This window comes from Sorex fumeus, unplaced genomic scaffold, assembly GCF_029834395.1.
Source record: "Sorex fumeus unplaced genomic scaffold, SorFum_2.1 ptg000047l, whole genome shotgun sequence".
Taxonomy (NCBI): domain Eukaryota; kingdom Metazoa; phylum Chordata; class Mammalia; order Eulipotyphla; family Soricidae; genus Sorex; species Sorex fumeus.
This window is the reverse complement of record NW_026606104.1, coordinates 24,202,044-24,225,664: the sequence shown is the minus strand read 5'-3', so window position 1 is coordinate 24,225,664 and position 23,621 is coordinate 24,202,044. Positions and strand designations below refer to the sequence as shown.

General features: G+C 40.2%; 1 protein-coding gene across 3 annotated transcripts in view; it reads left to right on the top strand.

Moving 5' to 3' along the window:
• The window catches only part of NEXN (nexilin F-actin binding protein), a 54,122-nt gene that overhangs the window by 19,806 nt on the left and 10,695 nt on the right, over nucleotides 1-23,621 (top strand). For 2 of the 3 annotated variants that reach the window (XM_056123754.1, XM_056123753.1), the window contains exons 2-9: nucleotides 3,191-3,269; nucleotides 5,783-5,974; nucleotides 6,146-6,224; nucleotides 6,308-6,456; nucleotides 12,414-12,455; nucleotides 13,970-14,167; nucleotides 14,918-15,094; nucleotides 20,366-20,554. In XM_056123754.1, the coding sequence (XP_055979729.1) occupies nucleotides 3,243-3,269; nucleotides 5,783-5,974; nucleotides 6,146-6,224; nucleotides 6,308-6,456; nucleotides 12,414-12,455; nucleotides 13,970-14,167; nucleotides 14,918-15,094; nucleotides 20,366-20,554 (1,053 nt within the window). In that variant the 5' untranslated portion in view covers nucleotides 3,191-3,242. The remainder of the gene's footprint in view (nucleotides 1-3,190; nucleotides 3,270-5,782; nucleotides 5,975-6,145; nucleotides 6,225-6,307; nucleotides 6,457-12,413; nucleotides 12,456-13,969; nucleotides 14,168-14,917; nucleotides 15,095-20,365; nucleotides 20,555-23,621) is intronic. The other variant, XM_056123755.1, reaches the window with a different exon arrangement.

The following is a 23,621-nucleotide window of genomic DNA, read 5'->3' as shown; positions in this document are numbered from 1 at the left end:
CCCATATGGGATGCCGGGGATTGAACTGGGGTATGTGCATGGAAGATAAATGCCCATTGCTCCAGTCCCTGTACAATAATTGTTTAATTCTCAAAAATGCAGAAGTTGAAGAGGTAGCTCAACAAGCTGGAGTACATGCTTTGTATGTAGGAATCCTGGGTTCAGTCCCTGGATCATATGGTCCCCAGCATCACATGAAGTATCTCCTGAGCACCAAGCCAGTAGGAGTCCCTAAGCCACGGGGTGTTGCCACCCACTCTAAAAAGCAAAACAGATAAAACTGTCAGTAAAGAATCGCTTGCATATATTAAATAAAAAATTGAAGGTTGGTACTGTTCTTATTTTATACAACTTTCAAAATGAGACCTCAGATGGGGCCTGAGAGGTAGCATGGTGGGTAGGGTGCCTGCCTTGCACAAGGCTAACCCAGGTTCAATCCCTGGAATCCCATATAGTTCTCCAAACTCACCATGACTAATTCCCGAGTGCAGAGTCAGGAGTAACCCCTAAGCATTGCTGGATGTATCCTAAATCCCAACCCAAAGCAAAAGAAAACAAAATTAGATCTCAGAATTTTGAAGTGACATTTACAAAGCTATTTTAAGTGGTTTACTCATAGTAAATTAATAAAATCAATCTTATTTTATTCTCAGTCTATAATAAGTCAAGCTATAACTTAGGTATTAAAAAATAAAATTAAGAGAGCTAGCTGATTCATTTATTCTGCAGGAATATTCTTGACAGGCTAATTAACGTTCACTGTCACCAAACCACGCAGGTATTTTTTTCCATTTCAATAGGGGAATAAAAGGTTTTTTGATTATTATTATCAGTCCCTATAATTCTATGTGAGATTGCTCAAGGTGTTTTTTTTTGGGGGGGGGCACATCTAGCAACTGCTTGATTTCTAATATTATTAGGTATTATTAATATTTAACAATACTAAGTATTATTTTAGAGTTTATATATATGCTATCTCAAGTAATTTTAAAGAGGAAACAAGAAAATTGGAATGTGGATTAAGGTCTGATCAAATTGCAATAATCGTATTTGAGGTGATGAAGACTGTTAGTAGTATAGAGGCAACAGAAAGTGGAAAGATATAAAAAATAAGAGATTACAAAAAGACTCACAAATGCTGAAAAACAATTAAAATTTAGGAAATACATAGAAGAACAAACTAGAAATAAAACCAGTTTGAAAAGTTACGAGAGTCATGTTTTGATGGTTATACAAGAAAATATGTTTTAAAGTAACCTAGATATGATTCAGTGACTCAGGTAAAAGAATAGGATGATAGCACTTTGCTATTTTTGTCTCAGTCAGATAGAATTAGATTACTCATAAGAACTTGGTTCATGATACTCTCCATGTGCTACTAAAAGGAAATTATTGACAATGTAATAAATACCCATTGACCCACTGAACAATAAACTTCAGTACCCTGTATGATCCCTTGAGCCCACCAGTAGTGATCTGCAGAGTCAGGGGTAAGTCCTGAACATTGCTAGGTGTGACCCTGAAACAAACCCACCTTGATGCAAAATGTATGCGTGTGTGTGTGTGTGTGTGCGTGTGCGTGCGTGCGTGTGTGTGTGCGTGCGTGTGTGTGTGTGTGTGTGTGTGTGTGTTGCCAGGAATAAAACCCAGGGCCTCAGACATGTGAGGAATGCATGAAAAACTGGTTCTGACTCAGTCCCCCTTTGTAAATTTTGGGCAGGGGAGCCCTACTACTGATTCTTGGCCAACCACTAGAAGATCATTGCACTACTGCTCAGGCCCTGTGGTGCCACTGCCACTCAGGCCACCCTGTGCTGGACCTTCCGGGTCACATTTGGTTGTGCTCTGGGGCCTCCACATCGCAGCTGGGGATGCTCAGGGGACCATGTGGTGCCAGGAATTGAACCGCTTTGCTTGTCATGTTTCCTTAACCACTGTGGTACCTTCTGGTCCCTGAAACTTTAAAAATATTTTATTTTTGGTTTGGGGGCCAGAACCAGCAGTGGTCAGGGCTTCCTCCGAGCTCTAAGCTCAGACATCACTCCTGGCAGGGTTTGGGGGACCATTTGGGGTTCTGGGGATCAAACCTGGGCCATTCATACACAAGGCGAGCACCTTACCAGCTGTACTATCTCTCCAACCCTCCAAGACTTAAAAAAAAATTCTCTCCCCCCTTTCTGTTCCTTTTGGTGTTATTTGTGGGGGTTGGGGCTCGAATCCAGGGCCATCACATAAGCAAGGCAAGTGCTCTACCATTAAATCTCCCCACCTTCCACCCCTAAGTCTATTGTTGTTGAACTCTTGCTTCAATGACAGGGTAACAGTTTTAGCTGTAGTGTGTGTGTTAGGGTCACACATCAGGTTGTGGTACTTGTCTATTCAGCCCTGTGCTCACTGAGATTTGCACATCTTGAACTGCAGCACTTGCGTAAATGCTGACTGGCGGTCACTCTTTTTTTTTCTCCTTTTTTTGGGGGATCATATCCAGTGATGCTCAGGGGTTATTCCTGGAGGTGCTTGGGGGACCATATGGGATGCTGGGGATTGAACCCAGGTCGCCACATGCAAGGCAAATGCCCTACTCACTGTGTACTATCACTCCAGCCCTGGCAATCACTCTTTAGGCAAGACCAGTTACAGTTATATGCTCGCTAGGGTCAACTGTGCTCACACAGGTGCTCACAAGGAGCTGTGATTCCTGCTCATGGAAAATAATTGTGGCTTACTTATTTACTTACAATGTACTACTCGCATAACATCCAGGTTCAATCCCTGGCATAATCTCTGGCCCCTCCCCACCAGCATTTGTATATTTTATAAATATGTATATGGACAACCTGGTAGGCTACTGAATATAACTTGCCCACAACGGCAGAGTCTGGCAAACTCCTCGTGGCGTACCCAATATGCCAAATACCAGTAACAATGATGGGTCTCATTCTCCTAACCCTGAAAGAGCCTTGAATATGGCACTTTTTAAAAAAATGTCAGGGCTAGGATGAAGGAGACGTTACTGGGGCCTGCTCGAGGCAATCGATGAACAACCGGATGGTCGTGATCGTGATCGTATTACTCGCATGGATTATGTCAGTATTTTTTGAGGGACAATTAGCATACCCTTTGTTGGGAAAAATATATAGCCCATTTTAAAAATGAAGTCTTTAAAAAGAATACTAAAATGTATTTTCAGGTGAAAAAATATACAACATTTTATAATCATCTGAAGATCTCACAGAGCAAACATGAATGATATTTCCCAGAAGGCTGAGGTAAGTATCAAAAAAAAAAAAGTTTTTCTGGGGGTGAAATACAGTATTTACTGAAGAATTGTTGAAAGGGCAATTATTTAACAGGTCATATTCAGAAGTTCACACTAACATCATGCAAGATGTGTTACGGGAACTGGAGAGATATTATAGTGGGTAATACAGTGAGATATTACACTTGCCTCTATATGGCTGACCCAGGTTCAATCTCCAGCATCCCATTATGGTCCCTTGAACCCTCAGGAGTGACTCCTGAGTGCAGAGCCAGGAGCAACCCCGGGACACAAAAACAAAAGTGAAAAATAAAATGTAAAAATTAGGAAGAGATAAAATTCACAGGCTGGTCTTGGTTCAATATTTTCATTTAGAATTTAGAAAATATTTATTCCTAAATTTGTGAATAATGCTTGTGAATATGATGGTTAGAATATCAAATAGAATATAATAATAATATATATATTATGTTTATATATATTTATGTCTTAGTTATTTTTTCAGTATTAAAAAACATATTGGAGGGGCCGGAAAGATAGTACATCATGTAGGCTTGCACAGGGCTAACCCAGGTTCAATCCTCTGCAACACAGATCGTCCCATCCACTTCCCAGAGTAATTCCTAAAAGCAGAGTCAGGAGTAAGTCCTGAGCATCGCTGGGTGTAGCCTCCAAGCTAGAAAAAACAAAAACAACCCCCAAAACCAGATTTGACATCTACTCTTAGGAGAAAAATGATAATTCTCTCTTTGATAAGGATCCTTTCTTCGTTTCTTCCAGCTGCTGCAATAAATTTTTTTAATCTGTTCTCAGCTGTAGTCACTATGTTCCTGAGGTCTATAGATGATAAGAAGCTGGATTTGCCACAGATTAAACAATGTACCATTATTTTTAGGAGAAATTTTTGGTTTTCTGAAATATTGGAGTTGTAGCGGTGTGTTTAATTTTTGTATTTGTAGTACCAATGGGTCAAACCCAGAGTCACACACATATAAGGTGTGCACTCTGTCACTGAACTACTTCCTCAGAGCATTGAGCTTAATTTTTTTTTTTTTGTAGGAGTACTGCTATTTATTCAGCCACTGATTAGCTGATTGAATTGTGCATGAACTCCACTGAGCTTAATTTTTTGTTTGCTTTGAGTCATGCCCGGTTGTGCACAAGAGTCATTGTTATGCTAGAAAATGAACCCAGGCCTCAGCATGCAAAGCCTGCACTCTGGCCTGTTGGACTATCTCTGTGGCTCCAGTGAATTTAAATTTTTAGATTAAAATAATTTCCTTTTATTGTTTTAGAAATTTTTTTCTTCAACCATTTAGTATCCTATTTGGAATGATACAATCTTGGTTTTTTGGTTTTTTTTTTTTTTTGCTTTTGGGGTCACACCTGGCAATGCACAGGGGTTACTCCTGGCTTTGCTCTCAGGAATTACTCCTGGCGGTGCTCAGGGAACCATATGAGATGCTGGGAATTGAACCATTGAACCCATGTTGGCCGCTTTCAAGTTAAATGCCCTACCCAGTGTGCTATCGCTCCAGCCCCTTATTATGCATTTTAAATGTCGATTTATGGAAATTCTAATCAGGCAGTGTTTATAGTGAGGACATATGTCAACCCCAGCCTCAAATGAGAAGTAAAGTTGTGGGCTTCAGCTTTGCTTAACTATGGAAAGAAGGTAGATTATATATAATATGTGAATTAGACTTCAGTTTTATGTTTTAAATTTTTAAATTTTCTTTAAATTTTGGGGTCACACCCAGCAGCATTCAGGGTTTATCCCTGACTCTGTGCTCAGGAATGGCTCCTGGCAGGGCTTGGTGAACCATTTGTGGTGCCAGGAATCTACTAGTGTTGGCCATAAGAAGGCAAGCAACTTCCCCACTGTACTGTTTCTCAAGGACCTAAGCTTCAAACTAAAATTTTGCCTATTTTCAACATTGTCTAACTTTCTGAAATTAGTTTTGATATCTTTCAAACAGGCTCTTTAAAAACTGAATCTTTGGGGCTGGAGCGATAGCACAGCGGGTGAGGTATTTGCCTTGCACATGGCCCACCAGGGTTCAATTCCCAGTATCCCATATGTTATCCTGAGCACCACCAGGAGTAATTCCTGAGTGCAGAGCCAGGAGTAACCTCTGTGCATCGCCAGGTGTGACCCAAAAAGGAAAAAAAAAAAAACCAACTGAATATTTAAGAATGGAGTAGGACAATAAAAAAAACGGGTTGTTTTAAATTATGGTGCAGTATTCAATTCTTATACTTTACTAGACTTCAGTTTCAGTAGAATGTGCTTACAAGGTGTTCACTCTTCTCTATAGTAATAGTTTTATTCATATTTCTGAAATTTTATACTATATTATTCAAACATATTCTGATGGTAAAAGTAGAGATTTAAGATTTCTGTTTCTGTTTCTGTAAGCATTTCTTATATTACTTGCTCTGTTCTTTCTTTACCTAATTTCTTCCTAGTCTTAAAAAAAAAAAAACAACTTTTTTCTTTCTCTTTATTTTCCTCTAATGAAGATTCTGCTTTCCTCATCTAAACCTGTCCCAAAAACCTATGTGCCAAAACTTGGCAAAGGTGATGTAAAGGATAAGTTTGAAGCCATGCAGAAAGCCAGGGAAGAAAGAAATCAAAGGAGATCTAGAGATGAAAAGCAAAGAAGAAAAGAACAATTTATTAGAGAGAGAGAATGGAACAGGAGAAAGCAGGAGGTTATTTTACTTTATTTTTTCTTGTGCAAATATTTAAAATGTTAAACTTATACTTTATTCACTTTTAATTTCCAATTAACTACTTTTCTGTATTTATATGCTAATTTCAAACCACATATGTGATCTAGTCTATTTTTGGAAATATTCTTACTAATTTATTTAACCACCTAGATTAAAGAAATGCTTGCATCTGATGATGAGGAAGAAGGATCATCTAAAGTGGAAAAGGCTTATGTCCCAAAGCTAACAGGTGAGAAATTTGAGAGGTAAATTGTAAATGAAATGACAAAACAGGAAATAGTAAAATATTAAGCACATTTCATAATTTTTTAGGTACTGTCAAAGGTAGATTTGCCGAAATGGAAAAACAAAGACAAGAAGAACAAAGGAAAAGAACAGAGGAAGAGCGAAAACGCAGAATTGAGCAGGACATGTTAGAAAAGAGGAAGATACAGCGTGAATTAGCCAAAAGGGCGGAGCAGGTATTTACTGGGTTTTTAAATTGGCATTTACTTCAGAAACTGTACAGAGTAAAATTAATTAGCATTCTGCCAAATAATATAAAATATTGAATAGCATCTGACTTGAAAACAAGACCATAAGCACAAAATGTTAGTATATTACACCTGGAGGGTAGGATAGATTGTTCCTGTTTTAAAATCAAGTACTGAGATGATGTTTTGTCATATGTCACCTTACCTTTCCGTTCATGTTCAGTACATTGTTTATATCCTTATTTTGAGGGACATGTTAGAGGATTTACAAATATGTGAGGCTATTTCACACTTCAGTTATCCACAAACATTTAATATAAATTATATATCTGTTAACATAAATGTAGGAGATATGCTAACATATAAAAGAACACTGATGTTTTGATTAGCATAACATTGATTTATTTATTAACAATCAATAAATATACAACTAGAATAACTTTGTTTTCAATTTATTTGAAATAAGAGCAAGAGAGATAATACAGTGGGTAAAGGTAGGGCATTTTTTGCCTTGCATGCAGCTGACCCAGGTTTGATCCCTAGCATCCCATATGGTCCACTGAGCCCTGCCAGGAATAATCATCCCCTAAACCCTGCCACGATTGATTCCTGAGAGCAGAGATTGGAGTGAGCCCTTCGCACTGCTGGGTGTGGCCTCCAAACAAACCAACAAAAAAATAAGTTCAATTACTTTTTATTTAATTATGGTGTTCGCTAGATTATTGACTCTTTTTTTGCAGTGGTGATAAAGGGAGAAATGTCTGATTGTCATTTCCTACATAAGTCATTACTGATTCCCACAGCCAGAGAGAACAAATTGGAAGAGGAAAATATTATTGCTGTAATTTTTAGTTTTATATTATCTCTTAATGAACTTAGAATTCTCATATATTTTAACTTAGCTCTTTTGAGGACTAAGAGACTGGTAAGTATTTTTATAAGTTCTTATTTCCAGAAAAATGCTGATCTCTCAAAACTGATTAATGATTATAATGTCATCAGAATTTAACATTATAATAGTCATAATTATAGTGTGTCAAGAACATTCACAAAAAAGTCTTTAATGTGTTTGTATTTGTCTTACATTATAAATTATCTGTAGTCTTTAAGTTGAAAAGATGACAGAGGATAGGTAGTGATAGCATAGCGGGTGGGGCGTTTCCCTTACCAAAGACCACCAGGAGTGATCCCTGAGTGCAGAGGCAGGAGTAAGCCCTGAGCTCCACTGGGTATTGTATTATAACCCTCTCCCCGTTTTTCTCCCCCCCTCACCAAAAAAGATGGCACAGGATAGTTACATTTGTTTATGTACCTCAACTTGGTCTACATTGTATAAAATTCAAAAGAGATGATCAGATTACCAATCTTAATAAGCTAACAATGATATTTGTCTCCTAGAGTTGTTACTAAGATTGATTTAATAAATGCAGAGCATTTAGAACAGTGCCTGTACGAAGTAAGTGGGTTCAGACTGGAGAGAAAGTACAGTAGGTAGGTTGCTTGCCTTCTGACTGACCAGGTTTGATCCCTGGCACCCCGTATAGTCTCCTAAACAACACCAGGAGTGATCCTTGAGCACAGAGCCAGGAGTAAGCCCTGAGCACCACTGGGTGTGGCCCCCAATACTAAAATAGGGAGGGGGAGGGGAAAAAAGAGGTTATTTAGTATCTGAGATATTGAAAAGGGTGCAGGGGTCAGAAAGATTACTACTTTTTTAAAAAAAGATATGACTATTTTTTTCAGGGCCAGGGTGATAGTACAGCAGGTAGGTTGCTCGCCTCGCAAGTCACCAAACTGGGTTCAATCCCCATCATCCCATATGGCTTTCTGGGCACCACCAATAGTGACCCCTGAGCACAGAGCCAGGAGTAAGCCCTGAGCATTACTGAGTGTGGCCCCAAACAAAAACAGAAAGGTAGTACAGCAGATGAAGTACTTTGCCTTGCACATGGCCAACCTAAGTTTGATCCTCACCACTCCATGTGATTCGCCCCCAACACTAGCCTGCCAGGAGTGATCTTTGACTGCAGAGCCAGGAGTAAGCCCTGAGTACAGCCATGTGTGAAACCTCCAAATATATAAATAAATAAGTAAATGAAGGCCCCAAGAAGAAAGTTGATATCAATCATAGCTCCCAAAAGTCAACATTATAATGAATTTCTGAATATCACAGTTCTCTGAATATGTCAACAACATGGTCCCTTAAGAAAATTAATTCTTTCCCCTATTTATTGAAACCTAAGTGTGTGTGTGTGTGTGTGTGTGTGTGTGTGTGTGTGTGTGGTGTGTGTGTGTGTGAAGGGAATTGTCCTTCATAATCTTAGTAATTAATGATTTATATGAGCAAGAAGCAAACAGAAAAGTAACACAATAAAGAAAAATTCCCTTCAAATATATTTTACTTTTTTACCATAACCTAGGGCTGGAGCGATAGCACAGTGGTAGGGCGTTTGCCTTTTGCGCAGCTGGCCCGGCCGAGCCAGGTTTGATTCCTCCGCCCCTCTCGGAGAGCCCGGCAAGCTACCCAGAGTATCTCGCCGGCACGGCAGAGTCTGGCAAGCTACCCGTGATGTATTCGATATGCCAAACACAGTAACAGCAAAGTCTCCAATGCAGATGTTACTGGGCCCGCTGGAGCAAACCGATGACTAACGGGAGGACTGTGACCGTGACCATGACCATAAGCTAATAAAAATACAAGGTAACAAGAAAAAGAAACTATGGGTTAAAAAATTTAGAATTAGGATCAGAGATGTAGTTCTATGGTGGAGCATATACTTCACATATATGACCCCTACATCGGATTCCTGAGACTTCATCTTTTAGGAAAAAAAAAAGAGAAAATTTAGAATTTCTCTTCTTAAATTCTACCCTTTCTCTGTGTATCCTAGAACTTTCAATCAAGAAATTTGCATGATCTGTAAAGGAACTCTGAGCATCCTCCCCTGCACCCTGGGCTATGGGGAGTGTGGGAGGGATAATGATGTGGCCAACTGTGGCTGTTTTTGACTGTTCATGGGCTCTTCCTGCCTCTGTACTCAAGAGCAGCCTCTAGTGGCGCTCACATTAAAGGCAAACCCATGGCGTGGCCTTGTCCATTGCAGTGGGAAGACTGGAAGACCTAATTCCTACTCTGATATCTCCCCTTTTACTCTTTGTCTTAAACACACACGGACACAGAGAAAGCACCAGCTGTTCAGTACAGGTTTAGGATATGGTCTCTGAGCTAACGTAAGCGACTCCTTTACTGTTTTCTTTCTCTCTTAGATCTAAGTTCTATGTTCTTATCTATTCCAGATAGCTTTCTATTTTATGACTTGATTCTCTACTTCCTTTTATATTAAAACATTTATTTCTATTTTTTTTAAACAAATGTGTGAATCTCTTGTGTCTCCTTCACCCTTGGGTTAGTTACCTTCAACCAGGACTGATCACAACTGATGGAAATGTCCAGTTAAACCCAGAACTTAAACTTAATTGAAAAACCAAACCAAACCAAAAAAAAAAAAAAAAAAACCACCTCGAGTCTTATGACTCGGTGAGTGAGAAATCTACTGTGCTTTCCCCTGTCAGGATTGTCGAACTGAAATCTTGATGTTAATGTGATGCTAGGGATTTGAATCAGGGTCATGGCTACCACAGCTGAGAGCAAGATAAGTGCCTCATCTCTTGTACTGTCTCTCCAGCCCCAGCAATTTTGTTTTTGCTTTGTTTTGTTTGGGGGCCACACCCAGCAATTGTCAGGGGTTATTCCTGGCTCTGCACTCAGGAACCACTCCTGGTAGTGCTCCAGGGACCATATGGGATGTTGCAGATGAAACTTACCCGCTGTACTATCGCTCCAGCCCCTAAAGTATATATATTTTTTTTGGGGGGGGGAATAATTTTTGAAGCACTTGCTATCTTTTTTTTTTCTTTTTGGGGATCACACCCGGTGATGCTCAGGGGTTACTCCTGGTTCATGCACTCAGGAATTACTCCTGGTGGTGCTCGGGGGACCATTTGGGATGCTGGGAATCAAACCCGAGTTGGCTGTGTGCAAGGCAAACGCCCTACCCTCTGTGCTATCGCTCCACTCCCAACACTTGCTATCTTAATAAAATGTATCATTTCTTCCTTTGACAGAGTATATCGAAAGTGGGATCATGACAAAAGTGTATGAAGCCAACTCAGTTTCTTGAATGAGCCAGGGGAATACAAAAATCCCCTTAGCTAGAATTGGGACAATGACTCAGTGGCTTAAACATCACATCCGTCAAGTGTGAGACCATGAACTTAATCCCTGGTTCTGCTCAAATTCCCTTAGATTTGTGAGGCACAAATGATAACCAAACTCGTTTGCCAGTGATAAAAGACAAATTAAAATAACAAATTGTACAGTGGCCAGAGATCTTGGTGGAACCTTCAAATGTTAAGTGGCCACAAGCCTGAGCTCAGCCACCGACTGAGACACACAGAGACAGGACATATTTTTTCAAGGTTTATTCACACACCAAAACAAACCTATACGGGCTGGAGGGATAGTACAGCGGGTAGGGCGTTTGCCTTGCACGTGGCCGACCCGGGTTTGATCCTCAGCATCCTATATGGTCCCCTGAGCACCCCCAGGAGTAATTCCTGAGTGCAGAGCCAGGAGTAACCCCTGTGCATTGCCGGGTGTGACCCAAAAAGCAACCAAAACAAAACAAAACAACAAAAAAAATTCATACAAGGGACTCACCGCTGATGGCACTCATACAAAGGATTTAGCACTGGAGGGTTCACAAGCCTAAGAGACTTGGAACTGCAATCAACCTCCAGGACAGGTTTTTAAGCCCTATGCCCTCCTGCCTGCGTGCATGTCTTTGTGTCTGGGTACCCCTCTCTCTGGTGCATTCTCATGGCCTTGAGCAAGCAAGTGCAGGGTACAGAAGTGAAACAGCAGTTAACACATCATGTGACTTTTATTTGAATCATCCTTGTTATCTGTGGTCAGATGTCTGAGTGTTTATGTCCATGACCTTGGGGTCTGGCATATTTTTCTTACTAGGTCATAAACTCATGATCCTGAGGCACAAAATGGAGTCTGTCTTTCCAAAATGGACTCACAGTGGTTCTTTTACAACCACCAGAATTTTTGCTTTCTAACTTTTCCCATTGCTAGGTTGTTTTTTTTTCCCCCTTCATTTCCAGATATCAGATTGATTTATGTCTCCTCACATTTCTCAGTTTTTTATGTTCATTCATTTTTGTGTTTTAAGTTTGCCCCTGAAGTTAACCTAATGACATTTTTTATGAATAAATGGACAAATTGAGGGCCTTTCCTACTTAGATCTGGTCAAAATATAAACAATTAACAATTATGATAATAGTTTTTATATTGTAGAATATTGTCATGATTATCTGATTGCTAATAGCAGCTTTTTCCTTTTGCTGGGACAGAGAAAAAAAAATAAAAAATTGTTTTGTATATGTTTAAATTACAAATTCAAGTAGTAGTTGCTATTTGTAAGCTCACAGTCATGCCATAAGAAAATGGTCCATTATTTAAATCCCCAAATTACAAAGATAGATTTTTTTTGGGGGGGGGGCCATACCTGGTGGTGCTCAGGCTTACTCTTGACCATGTTCAGGTAACCATATGCATGTCAGGAATCAAATCTAGGTCAGCTGCATGCAAGGCAAGCACTCTACCGCCTATACTATCTCTCCAGTCCACAAAGGTATACTTTATCTTAACACATTGTTCTCTTGATATTGATATTCATATCCAAATTCAAAAACTAATAAAAGGTTTAATTTCCGTTTAAAGGGACATAATTGGCCTTTAAACACAAAATATTTCTAAAATCATAAACTAAAAAAAATTACCATAAGTCATAAAGAAATCACTGCTCAGTTGTATGTTTAAAAGCAAAAAGCAGAAATCCAATGTAATGTAATGATATGAAATTCTCATTCAATAGATTGAGGACATAAACAATACGGGGACTGAATCAGCATCAGAGGTAAATGGACATTTCCTTTAATGAAACATTCACCTGAAATTATCTGATTCACAAATAATCTTTTCATTAAAAATTTTAAAGTTTTTGTAATTTTTTGTTACAAATACAGCAATAAAAAGAGCAAAATAATTTGCAAAGCAGGATCATACTTTCATTTCAAACACTATAGCCATAGTGTTTTTAAAGAAAAGTATGTTTTTGCTCACGGTAACTTCAGAGATATAGTCTTGTTTGAGATACTCTACCAAGACTGTTTCTTGAACTGTTGCCAATAGTTGAGATTACAAAAGCTAACATTTTTAAAACATGCATTTCTTTTCATCCTATCTCCTTTCCTCAGAGTTTTTCATAGTTTTGTTTTGGTTATCACATACTAGAAGAGTGCAGTATCCATTAGCATGAAGGAATGTTCAATTACAACACTTTAGTTATATCTTTTTATCTAACAGAATAAGTGAAAATGTAATCAATTTGATGGTGTGCCTAAAAATACAGCTAAATGAAGCAAATTTTTGTTGAGAATGTGAGTTATATTATTACATGTACATATTATAATTCCACTTTATTAAAAAAATCCCAGCAGCAAAATAGGTTATCTAATATTATTCATTCCAGTTAATTTCCAATTAATTTCTAAAACAAATTTAAGATTTTATTTTATTTTGTTTTATTATCACCATTATGCTTTTTTAGATCATACTCAGCAATGCATAGGGGTTACTCCTGGCTTTGTACTCAGGAATTACTCCTGGTGGTGCTCAGGGGACCATATGGGATACTGGGAATTGAACTCAGGTCAGTCCATGTGCAAGGCAAACACCCTACCTGCTATACTATCGCTCCAGTCCCAAATTTAAGATTTTAATAGGATCAGATATCAAGAGTATTGTCTGTGGTTTTCAAATCCCTTAAAAATGCTCTTTTGGGGGCCCAGAGTAATAGTACAGAAGGTGGGGTGTTTGCTTTGCACATGCCAACCTGGGTTTGATCCCTGACACTGAATATGATTCCCTGAGCCTGACAGAAGTGATCTCTGCAGAGCCAGGAGTAAACATCAACCAGTTTGGCCCCCAAACAAACAAAACAAAAGTTCTTTTTTTCTCATTAAATATTAGTTTTATTAAGCCTTTTTAAACTTTCATGATGAGAAAAATCATTTGGAAAGATTGTTTTTGTGATTTAAACTGAATCCGTCCACCATCAAATTGATTTAGCATAAATGTATATGCACATTACCATCATGGGACTGCCAGAAAAACTTTATTAAGATCATCTTCTAGGAAATAAGATGCTTCTTGGACCTTGTCAGCAGTGGATTTCAAAAATATTAACCATAATACAACAAAACAAGAAAAAAAGATATATTTAGTAGTGACATGTCAAAAATGCAAATTTTTAATCATTGTCACATTGATGGAAGTGTAATGAAATTCATCCCCGACGGAGGTAAGATTCCATGAAACCTAAATTTTGATTAGAATAAATATACTAAAATTATCTATTTTATAAATTAGGAAGGAGATGATTCACTACTTATAACAGTGGTACCTGTAAAATCACACAAAATATCTGGAAAAACAAAAATGAATTTTGGAGATCCAGAAAAAGAACAAGAAGAAAAAGAAAGGGCCAAAGATGAAGAAGATGAGAGAATAAGATATGAAGAACAGCGACGATCTCTCAAGGAAGCAAAATGTCTTTCATTGGTCATGGTAAGTGTGTGTGTGTGTGTGTGTGTGTGTGTGTGTGTGTGTGTGTGTGTTGCACTAGCACAGGCTCTGGGACTTTAATCACAATAAAGGTCACCCAGGATACTGTATTGGAACTTAGGTTCAGGCACTTGCTGGCCTGCTCTACCTGCAGTCACCAGGGACCCCTCTCTTTAGTTACAGCTTAACTTAATGGGTCCTAGAGCACTATGTGTATGGGTGAGGAGGGGTCATGGTATTTTTTTGTTTGTTTGTTTTTGTTCTTTTTGTAGGGCATTTGCCTTGCACACAGCAGACCCAGGTCAACCCGGGCTGGATTCCTCCGCCCCTCTCGGAAAGCCTCGCAGGCTACCGAGTGTGTCCCGTCCGCAGAGCAAAGCCTGGCAAGCTACCCGTAACGCATTCAATATGCCAAAAACAGTAACAAGTCTCACAATGGAGACGTTACTGGTGCCCGCTCGAGCAAATCGATGAACAATGGGAGGACAGCGCTACAGTACTACAGTTTTTGTTTTTTGGGGGGTGGGGGGCACAACTGGAAGTGCTCAAGAATCACTCCTGGTGGTGCTTGGGGACCATATGTGATGCTGGGGATTCAACTGGAGTTGGTTGCGTGCAAAGCAAATGCCCTTCCTCCTGTACTATGGCTCTGGTCCCTATTTTATCTTTTTTAAAGGAACTAAATCAAGCAGTTAAACTGGTTAGCAGCATTTCTTTATAATTAACAGATGTGCTCTCATGATGTTTTCTTAGGATGATGAACTAGAGAGCGAGGCAAAAAGAGAATCACTCTCTCCTGGAAAACTGAAACTAACTTTTGAAGAATTAGAAAAACAAAGGCAAGAAAATCGAAGAAAGCAAGCTGAAGAGGAAGCAAGACAACGCTTAGAAGAAGAGAAGCGTTCTTTTGAAGAAGCAAGGCGCCAAATGGTAAAACATATTTTACATATGCTATATAAGGATTTTGTATAACATATAATACATTCTACAATAATTCCAATATCATTTTACCCACTGTCACTCCAGCTCCATTGGGGCTTCCTAATGCAAAATACGTGCTTCAGCCCATTGAGTGATCTCCCCAGGTCTGGCAGCTTGCTTTAGACAGGGTTTTTCTATACATTTACGGAGACTTTCTTTATAAAAGAGTCTGATCTGGGGTCAGAGAAATTGCACAGAAGGCAAGACACTTCCCTTGCATGCAGTTGACTCCAGTTTGGAATCATTGGCACCAGATATATTCCCCTTGAGCACTGTCATGGGTCACTCCTGGGCACAGCCAGGGTGAATACCTTATTATCATAGGGTATGGCCCCCAAACCAAGAAAAATAAAAGGGGATTAATTTTAATTCTTTTATTTCTTTTTTGCCAAACCTGGGAATGCTCAGGGGTTACTCCTAACTCTGCATTCAGGCATTAACTCCTGGTAGTACTCAGAGGACCATATGGGATGCTAGGTTGGCTGTGAGCACTGCAAGTGTCCTACCTGCTATAAAATCACTCCAGTCCCTGATTTTAAAAACTGTGTACATATTATGTAAAATGAATCTGTAATATTTTCTAGTTTGGCACATTTGTGAACTGTTATAAATTTGCAAAATACTCAGTGAACCCGGTTTTTCTTTGTTAGTTCAGCATGCAATTTAGTGCAGAACCCTTTCAAGTCTAATCATAAGTATACATACTTTCAGTTCTAATTTTTAAAAAATATTTGGACACATAAAAATGCTTACTAGGGGCATGGATTTTCCATCTAAGCTCTGTGTACATATATAGAGTGTAGGGATGCAGAGACAGTACAGTAGGTAAGGTAAACCTTGCATGCAATCCACCTGGGTTTGTTTCCTGGCACCATATATGATTCCCAAGAACCTCCAGGAGGGATCCCAGAGCACAGAACCAGGAGTAATCTCTGAATACTGATGGTTGTGGCCCCAAAACCAAATTAAATAAATAAATGTATGTGGGATAATTTTTAAGAATATTGGTTTTGGGGTGAGGAGATAGCTCAAAGGACTGGAGAGATGGATTTAGAAGCCAGAAGCTATCTGGATTTAGATCACTGACACTTATTAAATGGGTAACCATGGACAAGTTATCTAACCTATCTTAATTTCCTCATTTGAAAGGTGATGAAAATATTAATCTTCCTGAATTAAAAACTAAAGTATATAAAAGTATATATGATATGTAATAAGTACTTGTAATGCTATAATAATTATAGTGGTGTTAGTAGATTTGTCAATAAAACTAGACTGAAAGAAGAAAACTAGGGGCTGGAGCGATAGCACAGCGGGTAGGGTGTTTGCCTTGCACGCAGACAACATGGCCGATACAGGTTCGATTCCCAGCATCCCTTATGGTGCCCCGAGTACCGCCAGGAGTGATTCCTGAGTGCATGAGCCAGGAGCAACCCCTGAGCATTGCCGGGTGTGACCCAAAAAGCAAAAAAAAAAAAAAAAAAAAAAGAAGAAGAAAACTAGTTACAAATATTCTAGAAATTAATAGGCATCTGGGGGATGTGGTTCAGTAGCAGAGTGTATGCCTTATGTATGTGAAACTCTGAGCTTGATCCCTGGCGCCATTAAAAAATATTTAAAAGGGGAGAGCCTTAGTCACCTTCTGCAGACATGGTGGGATAGATTGCTGCTGACTCCACATTGCTAGAGCATAGCCCCAAATAAACTCTACTGCACAGGGAGCCCTCAGCACCTCACAGCCTGATTAGCTACAGATGCGGCACACTGATGTATCTGAAGACTGGTGAGTGCTCTACAGAACAAAAATCCAGAGCAAAAAACAAACAAACAAACAAACAAAAAACTCAAATAAATAAATAAAGCCACATTTTGAAAAAAAAGATATTCTGATAAAGTACTTTCAACCAAAAACATAGTGAGAAAAAATGAGATGCTATCACTAAATCAGAGGAGTCAGTTCAAGAATATATGTATCCTGGGGGCTGGAGCGATAGCACAGCGGATAGGGCGTTTGCCTTGCATGAGGCCGACTTGGGTTTGATTCCCAGCATCCCATATGGTCCTCTGAGCACCGCCAGGAGTAACTCCTGAGTGCAGAGCCAGGAGTAACCCTTGTGCATCGCCAGGTGTGACCCAAAAAAGAAAAAAAAAAAGAATATATGTATTCTGTGTGAGTGTGTGTGTGTGTGTGTGTGTGTGTGTGTTTGTAAATTGTCATTAAAAATTACCAGTCTTTGGGGCTGGAGCAATAGCACAGAGGGTAGGGCATTTGCCTTGCATGCGGCCGACCCGGGTTCAATTCCCAGCATCCCATATGGTCCCCCAAGCACTGCCAGGAGTGATTCCTGAGTGTAGAGCCAGGAGTAACCCCTGAGCATCGGCTGGGTGTGACCCAAAAAGAAAAAAAGATTACCAGTCTTTGCCATTATAAAAGATTACATTAACTGGGGACATTGGTGGTGGGAAATGTACACTGGTGAAGGGAAGGTATATGACTGAAACCCAGTCTTGAACAACTTTGTAACCTTGTGTCTCACTGTAACTCCATTTAAAAAGGAAAGGTGAAATTGTATCACTGGGGAAAAGAGGAAATAGTATCATTGGAGAAAAAATGGATCTTGAGTTGATTATACTAAGTGAAATAAGGAAGTTAAAAACTATTAGATGGCTTTACTCTCAAGTGAAATATATGAGTCAACCTCTTTCCTGTTATTCGTCGATTGCCTCGAGCAGGCCCCAGTAACGTCTCTTTCATCCTAGCCCTGAGATTATATTCAGGGCTTTTTAGGAGAATGAGACCCATAATTGTTACTGGTATTTGGCATATTTGGTACGCCACGGGGAGTTTGCCAGACTCTGCCCTGTGGGCAGGCTACATTCGATAGCCTGCAAGTTTGTCCAAAGTAGGAATGAGATAATAAAATGTCATAAAAAGATGTCCTGATAAAATGTTCCGGGACCTGGATTTTATAGTCTCTGAGTCTTGGCCGCTGATGGGATTACACGGCGCCAGGGGGCCAGGTGGTGGGTGTGACCCCCGCCTACTGGAATTTGGAGGATCTGGGTGGAGGATGCTCAACTCCAATCCGAGTAGGCTTGAAAATCTCGGCCCCGGAACCCGCGTGGCTTTGTCCCTCTGCCAGTACCTTCATGCATGTGGAGAGTGGTCTCGGCATGGTGGTGGCTGGTCCTGGAGATCTTCTGCTGCCGGAGCCCTTGTCGGGGCGGGAGGAAAGCTCAACCCGCTCCCCTCCAAGGGACCCTGGTGAGGAACAGCCAGGTGCAGGGGCAGGAGACTGCACTGGTCTCGTCCGGGAGCTGGATTTTTTAGTCTCTGAAATATATGAGTAAAGCAAACAAAATAGCAAATGCCAATAGAATGGACTCCAAGACTCAGTGAAAATTATGGTAATTAGTGTGGAGAAAGGGGAGTGAAGGGGTAAGGGAGAATTTGGTGAAGGGGTGGTTTTGGTGGTGGGAGGGAAATAGAACTGTGATCAGGAACCACACCATATAATACACCATATAGAGGTGTCAGATTATTGCCCTGAAAATTTCAACTGCTGGGGCTGGAGCTATAGCACAGCGGGTAGGGTGTTTGCCTTGCATGCAGCCAACCCGGGTTCGATTCTCAGCATCCCATATTGTCCCCCGAGCACCGCCAGGAGCAATTCCTGAGTGCATGAGCCAGGAGTAACCCCTGTGCATCGCCGGGTGTGACCCAAAAAGAAAAAAAAAAAGAAAATTTAAACTGGGAAATCTGAAATATTTTAATGCTTTCAGAGTCTTTCATGAACTTTTATTTATAATGTTTTATGAACTATCTCTAAAAATTTAATTTTCTCAAAGTATTAAAATGTTCATTACTATTTGCAAGCTTGTATCCATTTTCTTCTTCTAACAGTATATTTTCAATGATTTTTATATAGTTAGTTTGCAATGGGGACCTTACTTGGACCATGACATAGGATCTCAGTTACCTTACTTGTGTTTTCTTGCAGGCATTTATCATTTCTAAAAATGTAATTTTCAAACATTTATTTAAAAATTATCTTACTTTTGGGACTGGAGAGATAGCACAGCAGGTAGGGCGTTTGCCTTGCACACAGCCGACCCTAGTTTGATTGCCAGCACCTGTATGGTCCCCTGAGTACCGCCAGGAGTAATTCCTAAGTGCCGGGTGTAACCCAAAAAGGGGGAAAAAAAAAGTGTGTATGTTTAAAATGAGGCTCAAGTATACCTAAAATGTCTCTTTGATAGTAAATTAACGTTCTTATTTTATGCTTATTTTACTGTTAGCTATGGTGATACTAATAGATTATACTAATAGATTGTCTGTAATGACAAAATTCAATTTTAATATTTGCTATCGCTCCCGCCCGGAACATACACAATTTTTATTTTTGCTCTGGGGAGTAAAGATTTAACAAAGCTCTTAAATTATCCCTTAATTTTGTTTACACACTCCATTTTATTTGTTTAAAATTTGATGTACTTGAGGGGGCTGGAGCCATAGCACAGCGGTAGGGTGTTTGCCTTACAAGTGGCCAAGATGGCCGACCCGAGTTCGATTCCTCCGCCCCTCTTAGAGAGCCCGGCAAGCTACCGAGAGTATCTCGCCCACATGGCAAAGCCTGGCAAGCTCCCCGTGATGTATTTGATATGCCAAACACAGTAACAAGAAGTCTCATGATGGAGACGTTACTGGGGCCCGCTCGAGCAAATCGATGAACAACGGGAGGACCGTGACCGTGACCACTCTGGGGAGTAAAGATTTAACAAAACTCTTAAATGATCCCTTAATTTTGTTTACACACTCCATTTTATTTGTTTAAAATTTGATGTACTTGAGGGGGCTGGAGCGATAGCACAGCGGGCAGGGTGTTTGCCTTGTACACAGCCGACCGGGGTTTGATTCCCATTTGGCCCCCTGAGCACCATCAGGAGTGATTCCTGAGTGCAGAGCCAGGAGTAACCCCTGAGCATCGCCAAAAAGAAAAAAAAATTGATGTGCTTGAGAAGTTCTGAGTACATCTTTATTAAGAATTTCTCCAGATTTGAATATTCTATCATTTAAGATATAAAGAGATTTTTGACCAGGAACACTAAGGGCACTGAAACATTCGTGGATAAAGTAGGTAATTCTGTGACTTTTGATTGATAATTCATTCTTGTCTTTGACGAGTCCTATTTCTTAGTAATAAATTGTACCTTGGTTAGGTAAATGAAGAGGAGGAAAACCAAGAAACAGAAAACATTTTTAAAGGATACCGTCCTGGTAAGCTCAAGCTTAGTTTTGAGGAAATAGAAAGACAAAGGAGAGAAGAAGAAAAGAGGAGAGCAGAAGAAGAAGCCAGAAGGAGAATAGAGGAAGAAAAGAAGGCATTTGCTGAAGCAAGGAGAAGCATGGTAAGATACCGCGTAAATGGAGGACGGATGCCATCAAGATTCAGCTTTTTAAGCTCTTGAGAGCATGTTAAAGTTTGTTAAATCATTTAACTTTGGGGGATGCAATGTCATTTCTGGAATTTGTGCCTGGAATAGGACTGACAAATATGTTTTTAAAACTTTAAGTCTCCTGTGGCACAGCAGCAGTTAAAAGTGACTCCGTCGGGGCTGGAGCCATAGCACAGCAGGTAGGGCGTTTGCCTTGCATGTGGCCGACCCGGGTTCGAATCCCAGCATCCCATATGGTCCCCTGAGCGCCGCCAGGAGTAATTCCTGAGTGCAGAGCCAGGAGTAACCCCTGACCATCACCGGGTGTGACCCAAAAAGCAAATAAATAAATAAGAACCAAAAAATTAAAAAAATTAAAGTGACTTCGTCAATATAGTGTTAAGAAGGTTCTGATTAGGGGGCTGGAGAGATGAGCTTGAGGACATACTTTGCATGCTAGAGGTCCAGGTTTGGTCCCTTAAGCACTGTTGGCGTAACTCCTAGGCACTGAATGCTGGGTGTGGCCCCCAAACAAACAAGTTTTGATTAAATTGCTGTGCTGGGTACAGAGAATTGAGTAGTGTCTTCCTTTTTTGAGAAGATGTATTTTATAGAACTATAAATCCAAGGAAGGAAGGACTAAGGAGTTTCCTATATATTCTCCTTCTCCTTTCCCTGTTCTTCCTTCCTTTTCTTCTTTAATTTCAATTTCCATCCCAAGCTATATATATTAAATGACCAGGGCCATATAATCACACTTACTTAACTTTGTATATTGCTCACCCGTCACTTTTATGTATTGATACAAATCTAATGGTCATAAAGTTATAAACATATTAGTGTTCATAAAACAGACAGTAATCTACAAACTTTGTTTTCAAGCAAACTGACATGTAAACATGGCATTTTGTTATTGAAAATTTTAACTGACTCAAGTGATTTCAACTTTTTTGTGTGTTTATTTAAATCTGGGTGAACTTTGACACATATACCAAGTGTTTATTTGGCCACATCATCCACCCAAATGACCAAATCAGAAAACCGGGGACAATAAACCTTTATTTGGTTTGGGTTTTGGACCACATTAGGTGGTACTCAGGGCATACTCCTGGCTCTGTGCTCAGGGATCACTCCTGGTGGGGTTGGGGGACTATGAGCTGCTGGAGATCAATCCCAGGATGACTGTGTAAATTTAGTGCTCTATCTGCTGTACTATCTCTCTGATCCTGCCATTGCTTTCACAAATAAATATTATTACTCTATATTCCTTAAGTAAAAATGAAACAAACTTAAAACATGTTTCTTTATATTTCTGCCCTAGCATATTTCTCCAGTTTTATTTCCTGATCCTTAATCTTCCACCTATGTTTCTACCATACTACATGTCTTTCCATTTCTTTAAAAAGATGTATTAGTGCTGGAGAGATAGTTCAGTAGGCAAGGGAGCTTGCTTTGCTCGCAGCAAACCCAAGTTCAATCCCTGGCATCCCATAGTTCCCCAAGCCCACCAGGGGTTATTTCTGAGTGTAGAGCCAGGAGTTACCCCCAAGTATCAGTTGTGGCCCGAAATGCATCCCCACAAGAAAAAAAACTTGAAAGAAAAAGCTATTTATTATTTGGGCTGGAGTTCCCGCTGCACTATCTCTAGCCCCGATGTCACTTTCTTATACTTTAAGTTTCTTGTACAGCTCAATAGCTTTAGTTCACGATTCGCATACAGGAGACCAGGATTCGATCCCCAGCACTGCAAGACCTCAAGCACTGTCAGGAGCAATCCCCAAGCACAAAAGAGCCCCCCAAATAAAAGGAAAAAATCTTTATATTTAATATATCCTGAAAGTAAATTAATAAAATAATAGTAGCACTGTCCTCCCATTGTTCATCGATTTGCTCGAGCAGGCCCGGTAACATCTCTATTGTAAGACTTGTTGTACTGTTTTTGGCATATGGAGTGTGTCACAGGTAGCTTGCCAGGCTCAGCTGTGATGGTGGGATACTCTTGGTAGCTTGCTGGGCTCTCCGAGAGGGGCGAAGGAATCGAGTCCGGATTGGCCACGTGCAAGGCAATCGCCCTACCCGCTGTGCTATTGAGTGATATTTGCAGGGCTGGAGTGGTAGTACAGTGGGTACAGCATTTGCTTTGCATAAGGATGACCCAGATTTGATCCTTGGCACCCCATAGTTCTGCCTGAGCACTGCCAAGAGTGATCCCTAAGCAGATAGCCAGGAAAAAGCCCTGAAAGCTGCTGGATGTGGCAAAAGCAAACAAACGTGATATTGCCTGATTATGATGGGATCCAGATGAGTCATCTATTCAAACATCGTGATTTACTTAAAATTAGTTCTATTTCAATGACCAGATTAGTGATTTGTTTAAAACCCATTAAAGTTTTCTTGATATTAAAAAATCTTAGGGTGTTTGCCTTGCATGCGGCCAACTGGGCCAACCCGGGTTCAATTCCTCTGCCCCTCTCAGAGAGCCCAGCAAGCTACCGAGAGTATCTCGCCCGCACGGCAAAGCCTGGCAAGCTCCCCATGACGTATTCGATATGCCAAACACAGCAAAAACAAGTCTCACAATGGAGACGTTACTGGGTCTCCTCAAGAAAATCGATGAACAAAGGATACTCTTGGTAGCTTGCTGGGCTCTCCGAGAGGGGCGAAGGAATCGAGTCCGGATTGGCCACGTGCAAGGCAATCCCCCTACCCGCTGTGCTATTGAGTGATATTTGCAGGGCTGGAGTGGTAGTACAGTGGGTACAGCATTTGCTTTGCATAAGGATGACCCAGATTTGATCCTTAGCACCCCATAGTTCTGCCCCACAGTGACAGTCACAGAAAATCTTAACATCTAACTCAAATTAATTATTTATAGTGTAAATAAAGTATGTGTGTTCATTGGTGTAGAGGCCCCTATTTTCTCTGCAATGACTTTTTTTTTTTTTTTTTTTGCTTTTTGGGTCACACCCGGCGATGCACAGGGGTTCCTCCTGGCTCTGCACTCAGGAATTATCCCTGGCGGTGCTCAGGGGACCATATG